This window comes from Impatiens glandulifera, chromosome 1 (genome assembly GCF_907164915.1).
Source record: "Impatiens glandulifera chromosome 1, dImpGla2.1, whole genome shotgun sequence".
Lineage (NCBI taxonomy): Eukaryota > Viridiplantae > Streptophyta > Magnoliopsida > Ericales > Balsaminaceae > Impatiens > Impatiens glandulifera.
The window spans coordinates 146,750,458-146,757,772 of NC_061862.1; the positions used below are offsets into that span (position 1 = coordinate 146,750,458).

Genomic DNA, 7,315 nt, shown 5'->3' on the forward strand with positions numbered 1-7,315 from the left:
CGATTATTCAGATTGTAAAAAAATCGAGAAAACAAATTTGATCCAACTGAATATAATGTCGCATCGAATAAAACAAACCACCAACTCAAATCTAAGGAATGAAAATAGAAATAAGACACCATCAATACTAAAAAAAGTCATCGAAAAAGACACGAAAATGACTTTTTAACTTTTTAAAAATTTTGGTCGTAATTGAGCACGTTTGTTTATTTAATTACTATTTCAATTCCAATTTTTAATATACGACAGAGACGCAAAACTAATTTGTTGTTTAAAAATAAAAAAATATTAATTATAATTGATTTTGATAAAAAAAAAAAAAAAAAAAAAAGTAAGATTCTAATTTGGTCTATAAGCATCAAATGAATATTACAAGAGATATAAGCAATTTGAGTGAAAAAAGTAACCAAGATTTGGGGAAAAACTGCTTGAGATTGAAAAAACCACTAAATTTCCGGCTTTGTTCATCTTCTCTTTCTCAATCGATCGATTTCTCTGTCATCTCATCTTCTCTCTTCTCCCACTGATCGATTCCTCCATGAGCAGACTTCTGCAAATCGATCTAGAGTGGAAAATAATCCAACTTGTTAAGTAACTGGTAAGAGTAAAAAGATAAAAGCAAGAAATCTGAGCATATCAAGTTCCAAAGAAGTAAAAGTAAGTTCATACTCTGTCGTAAGCAGCAGATCTCGGGATCAGAATCCGCGTTCCTGTAACTTGTTTAAGAACTGAAATCAATTCGCATTCCCACAGTTGAGGAACAAACTGTAAGAGAATCACGAAGAAGGTAAAGTGATGAAAGGAGGAGCATCGTCGTATTCGTATACTCTTCCTGTTAAGAGACGATGTAGAGGTCTCGCTATTGGTTTGCTTGGTTTAGCTCTTCTTTCAATCTTCGTACCTCTTGTATGCTTGCTTGGTCTCCATAGTAGCTTTTACTCCGTTACAGGTACTGAATCACTTTTTCTTAATCAGATCTACTCTCACTGACTAGTCACAGGCCATTCGATCTATGAATTGTTTGTCATTCTGTGTATTTTCTAGTTGTGCAGTGGAATAGCATTGATTTTGTTTACAGTGATGTTCGTTTGAAGGTTTTTCTTCCATTTTCATATGTTTGATTCCTTTAATCTTATGCAGGATATGTATCTGATCGAAACAAGACCTCGTCAGTAAGGACAATGAAAACATTGATATAATATATTTGATTTGTCTGAATCCGCATTCGTATTTATTGTGTTTTTTTTACCTGTTCTTGCATGATCATGGGATTCAGAATGTTCTAATAGTTTCTGGACAACATGAGGATGGAAATACCAGAAATCTGTCTAGGCGTCGCGATGATGATGGAAATACCATCAGTCAGACAAAGGTAGACTATTTTCTTGTGATTTCAATTCAATGTTGGCCTAGACATTTGTTTATACATGTTATGCACAATTGAGGTCAACTAATGGTCAATAAGCATTTGCATTTGCATTGCACTTAAACTTGTATGGTTACTAAATGAGTTTTGTTTGGTTCAATTTCTATTTGTTAATATGTTGATAGGAAGATCATTCCAGCCATGTTGATGGCCTTCTCCAGAGATTTGGCCAAACTCTTCCGAAGGTTCATTCCATTTTGTTTGATGATTAATTTGTAGTTGCTTGATTATTAAGTAATTGGAATTAGCGTCAAATTGTGAACTAATTTTTCGTTGTTCAAAGAAAAACTGGAAAAAACCAATACAAAATAGTAAATTCAGTCTGAAAGGGAAAAATAATTAGGCATACATAAAGAGGCAAATCTATGTTCTCATTTTTGTTTTCCGACATATTAATAAAGAAAAGACACAAATCATGTACTATTCTCTCTATTGCTTACAACACGTTGCATTTTAGGCTGCATGTTTTTTCCCTTACTGCATTTTATAAGACTTGAGTGAACTGAGCTTGATGTTAATCCTTTGATCTACTATTACATCCAAATAAATTGAAGTTTTAACTTTTTTATTCAAACACGGTAATTGGATTTTCTGTTTTGTTAATGGTAAAGTTCATTTTTGATCTAATTCTTTTGCTTTTACTTTCCCCCCAAATTTCTTCAGGATTTTACTAAAGTCTATGAGAATGAAGATAAGGATGAAACTACTGGTATGATTTACACACTTATGTATAACTGACCTAGTCAATTCAGTTGCATTTGACCTTGAAATAGATGCTGCTGCATCCTGGGTTTAATATATTTATAGCTCCTAAGTAGAACCCTCTTTTGTTTTGGTGTGGGATGGTGGCTTGCAGGTTCCCCTGTCTTGACAAATTCCTCAGAACCGCATCAAAAGGCAAATATAAAAACTTATTATCTTTATTAGCTATTTGATTACCATGCTATGTGAGTTTACTGAATTTTTCAGGCTTAACAACCCACTAAATGCTTAAAAAGCTGATGCAGGTCCCTTCTTTCCGTGGTTCTCCAGTTGCTCAACATATGGAAGGCTCCATTGATGAAACTGAGAGCTTATGTGAAAGGAAACTAGGGAGCTATTGCTTATGGCGTCAACAAAATACAGAAAAAATGGAAGACAATTTGGTAAAAAGAATGAAAGACCTGCTCTTTGTGGCTCGAGCTTACTATCCTAGTATTGCGAAGCTACCAAGACATGACAAGTTGTCCCAAGAAATGAAGCAAAGTATTCAAGAGTTTGAGCGCATTCTCAGTGATACTACTACAGATGCTGACCTTCCTCAGCAGTAAGTCAACACTTCCAATTGATACATTTGTGAAATAGTAACTAATATGTTATATCGCACTCTGGACAAAAATGTTACCTACTTACAGAATGATTTACTAGAGGGATATACCTTGTATAAACATAGAAGTAATGATGTTCCTCTTAATCCTTTGTGATTTTAGAGCAAGTTGGCATTTTCAATACTTTGGTTAAATTTATTTCTGAGAAGGAAAATAAATAAAATATGCCCCTCAGGATATGAGTCAGGAATATTTAAAAAATGAGTGGAATTCAGGCGAAGGTTTTGACATCTGTTATAATGTATTTCTAAAGCCTCTCAAATCTATAGACAAGTTCTACCTGGACAAGCCCCCCTCAGGGAATAATTTATTTTTTCTGCCTTTTTGTTTCTTTCTCAAGATGATCACCATGGACTGGATTGGAAGTAGAGCCAAAACATAATAAAACAATGGACTATAGATATAGCAAGTTCATTCTCTCATGTTGGCATCAATCTTGTTTCTTTAGAACGAGGAGAAAGAGTGTTTGTGGAATGGACCTGTTATCATGGGAGAATAAATGGGTCAACCGCTTTTATATCTACAACATGCTCTATGGGGGATACCATGTAGTTGTACTTTATTCTAGTCCAGAATTAATCATTATTGCAAGAACACAGTAGGTTCTGAATTGTCTCTATATGATGGCAAATTCTGACAATGATGATATCTATCTAATAGAACCGCCCCTCAAATTTCTTGATTTTGGATCTAATCATTGAGGTAGGTCATACATTTAGAATGCACTATTTTCTGACTACTAAGCCTGATCAAAACTAACGGAATTATTTGACAACCCTACTTATCATTCACAAAAATATATATTTAATCTCTCTCATTTTTCCCCTTTCCATAATATATACATACATATATACATGCATTCATATATATTTATTGAAAGGGTAGTTTTGTAATTTAAGAAAAATATACATAATTCAATTTCAATAAATTACAGAAGCAGTTTATGTGGCAAACAACTTTATATCTTATGCAACTTTTAATAGAGAAACTACTTTTATATCAACTCCGAAATCAAGCCAGTGTCCAATATCCATCTGGCTGTTACAAAGTTAATTCAGATTTGCTGCTACTCATTATTCAGGTCTGGTTACATGTATGATTATTTATTAGCTGTTACACAGTTAATTCAATCTTACTGTGAAGATGCTAGTATACAAAACATTTGTGTATAAGCTGTTGCTTGCATTTGCACACTTTTATTTGATTTCCGTTCTTTGCGTTTGTGTATGATTTATGGTTTTCTGGTGCTGCATCAGGATGGAAGGCAAAATAAAGAGGATGGAATCTGTGATTTCCAAAGCTAAGTCTGTCATCCCTATGGATTCTAATAATGTTGAAAAGAAATTTAGGCAACTGGTTGATGTCACAGAAGATGAAGCAAATTTCCACATGAAGCAGAGTGCTTTTCTCTATCAACTAGCAGTACAAACAGTGGCAAAAAGCCTCCACTGTCTGTCAATGCGATTAACTACGGAATATTTCAAATCTCCTCCTCCACCCAATTTGGAGCAGTTGCTGGCTGAGAAATATACCAATCCAACACTGCACCACTATGTTATATTCTCAAATAATGTATTGGCATCGTCTGTGGTGGTTAAGTCAACTGTAATGCACTCCAAGGTACATTCTCGATTTTGTCTATGGCCTGTTTTAGCATAACTTTTTTTCAACTTGCTAAAAATACAATAAATTCTACATTTGGCATAAACACTTGAATCAAGAAAAAAGAAAATAAATTTAGCTCACTTTTGGCCTAGTGTTCTAAATGTGTTCCCATGTAAAAAAGAAAAGAAATTGATATGATGAAATGTTATAAAGATGTCTTTACTCATTATCCTCCAACCCAATGATCAATATATATATAATAAAGTTTCATCTAATACAATCACATTTTTCATACCAAATGCAAAAATAATCACTTTCACTTTTTATTTGGCAATGTGATTGTGATGAAGATTGTACAAAATACCCTTTTCCAAATACTCATAATTGTATCCCACTATTCTCTTCCATGTCTGCTTATTGTGTGATTGAATTTCTTGTTGGATATCTTAGGTAAGCAGGGACCAAGTGTTCCATGTATTAACAGATAGACAAAATTATTTTGCCATGAAATATTGGTTCCACAAATATAATTACATGGAAGCAACAGTTAGAGTCCTCAACATTGAAGATCTTGACCCGTCAACTCCATTGTATCTACCGGAGGAATTTCGCATCTCCTTGAATGACATTGACAAATCCAAAACAACTCGTGCAAGAACAGAGTACATATCCATGTTTTCTCGTTCACACTACCTTATTCCTAAACTATTCCATTCATTGAAGAAAGTAGTGGTATTAGACGATGATATTGTTATCCAAAGAGATCTGTCCGCTCTTTGGGGCGTAGACTTGGAAGGCAAGGTGAATGGTGCTGTGCAATTTTGTGCATTGAGATTCAGTCAACTGAAAAGTTATTTGGGCGAGACTATTAAGGATGGAGATTCATGTGCTTGGATGTCTGGTGTGAACATTGTCGATCTGGATAGGTGGAGAGAGCTAAACCTTACTGCAATATTTCAGAAATTGGTAAAAGAGGTAAGATTTTCTTTTCCAGTTAAAACTTTGTCTATCCTCTCAGCTACAGGAATTCGGTATATTGTTCTTCATAAACATAACAGAAAATCTGGATCTCTCCCTGGTTTATTCGAGGTTATAGAGCTTGTTTGATGTTGGGTTTTTTTGAAATAATCCCATTGTTTTTAGAAAAAAAACCTTCTTTTTTTTTATGAAAAAGTGGATTATTTAGTGTTATTTGGGTTAAATGACTAAAATATCTTTTGTATTCAGCATTTTAAAATGTTATAGAAAATAAAATAAGGGTCTTTTAGTTGATGATTTGATTGTTGGATGGGATAAGGGTTAATTTTGATCAAACAAAGCCATAGAAATTAGCATGAACTGGAATTGTGTGCTTTTGTAGAGCCAGTTATATATTTTATTTTGCATTTAGATGCTATGCATTATATTTTATACTAACTAGATGGGATCCTCAGTTTTTAAAATCCATTAAGCTATCGTTAATTTGCAATGTGAGCCTTTTTACAAACTATTGATGACCGCTGAATTTCTACATGTTATATAAGTTGTTCATTAACCAACATACTATTGGTTGTGAAAATCCATGACAATTATTTGCATTATTTTTTTTATCTTGAGCAGAAAAACAATAAAGGAAACTTGTATCAGTCCCCCACATTGCGTGCAAGTTTGCTCACATTCGAAGGTTTAGTTAAAGCCCTTGACGCTACTTGGGTAGTATCGGGACTCAGTCACGACTACAGTTTGGATAAGGGAGTGATTAAAGAAGCATCAGTCTTACATTTCAATGGAAATATGAAACCTTGGATTGACATGGGCATTCACAAGTACAGAACTTACTGGACAAAATTCTTAGACCGTGAAAATCATCTTCTGAACGATTGCAATGTGAACCCTTAAACAAGGTGAATCATATAATTTGCTATTTTGTTGTTGAAATTTTTAACTAAAAATATTTTGATACACATCTGGTGGATAACCCCATCTTAGAGTAATGGGGAAACGAAATGTGGTTTGATGGAAGTTCCAACCGGTTGTTATATACACAAAGGTCAAAAGATTTCTTCGTGGGGATAGATTGCGGCTGAAGTATTTGAAGAGGTAAAAACAATTATAGAAAAAATTGTGATAGTTTTGGAGTAAATAGGCTTTTTCTTTTTGTCATTTTGTTTTGGGGAAGAGCCTTGACAAGATGATGATAGGGAGATGCATTCTTGAATAGTTGATTCTGATTCAATAGGAAAGGAATTATCAGTGTATCTGTTTCATCTGGTTTTCTTTTGGCCATTGTATTAGAAGAAGGCCGATATTCCATTTTGGACCTTGAACCCTAAATTTGTGTCATATATTGAATTCAAATTGTGTCTTTTATCCTTTTTCTTCTAACTAGGACTTTATTAGCTTTCTCATTGATGAATTGATCCTAAACTTGTGGTCATAAATTGTATTCAAATTGTGTCTTTTGTCCTTTTTCTTCTAACTGGGACTTTATTAGCTTTTTCATTGTCTTTATCTTAGTGCAATTTTAGTGATTGTTCTTGTATAACAATCACCAAATTAGTGGTGAGGTGTGTGAGAGTGAAGTGATTCTTTTATGTATGGTTAATGTTAGCATTAACTATGTAGCTTAAGTTTAAGTGTTAAAAATCTTATCTAAGATAGTAAAAGTCTCCGATTTGATTCCACTAAAAACACTGATTTAACGGGGTCATATTAGTCGCACTAAGAATAAACTTGGGTCAAAAAAAAATGTAGCATGTAAATTGTAATGGTTGATTAGTCTAACTATTTAACTATCATTTTATTTAAGCTAATATAAGAATGTTGCGAGTGAATTCTTATTTAAAACGGTGTTAAGTTAAAATTGAGGTAAGAGATGTGAGTTGTTATGTTGACTTTTAATATATAAAAAAAATATTTGTGTTGACACCCTCTTTCT

The 7,315-nt window shown here is 33.5% G+C and overlaps 1 protein-coding gene across 4 annotated transcripts; it reads left to right on the forward strand.

Annotated features, from left to right (window-relative positions):
- Window positions 1-401: 401 nt before the first annotated feature.
- LOC124920047 (probable galacturonosyltransferase 7) lies at window positions 402-6,749 on the forward strand. Of its 4 annotated transcripts, none has more exons than XM_047460438.1 (11): window positions 402-949; window positions 1,141-1,172; window positions 1,277-1,372; window positions 1,552-1,611; window positions 2,090-2,135; window positions 2,283-2,323; window positions 2,434-2,732; window positions 4,050-4,413; window positions 4,849-5,373; window positions 5,998-6,281; window positions 6,367-6,749. In XM_047460438.1, the coding sequence occupies exons 1-10, from the start codon at window positions 796-798 to the stop codon at window positions 6,274-6,276; spliced, it is 1,896 nt and encodes a 631-aa protein (XP_047316394.1). In that variant the 5' UTR covers window positions 402-795; the 3' UTR covers window positions 6,277-6,281; window positions 6,367-6,749. The 4 variants fall into 4 exon arrangements, with proteins under 4 accessions (XP_047316394.1, XP_047316393.1, XP_047316392.1 ...); XM_047460437.1 differs by having other exon boundaries at window positions 402-598; window positions 687-949; window positions 5,998-6,749; XM_047460436.1 differs by having other exon boundaries at window positions 5,998-6,749.
- Window positions 6,750-7,315: the final 566 nt, after the last annotated feature.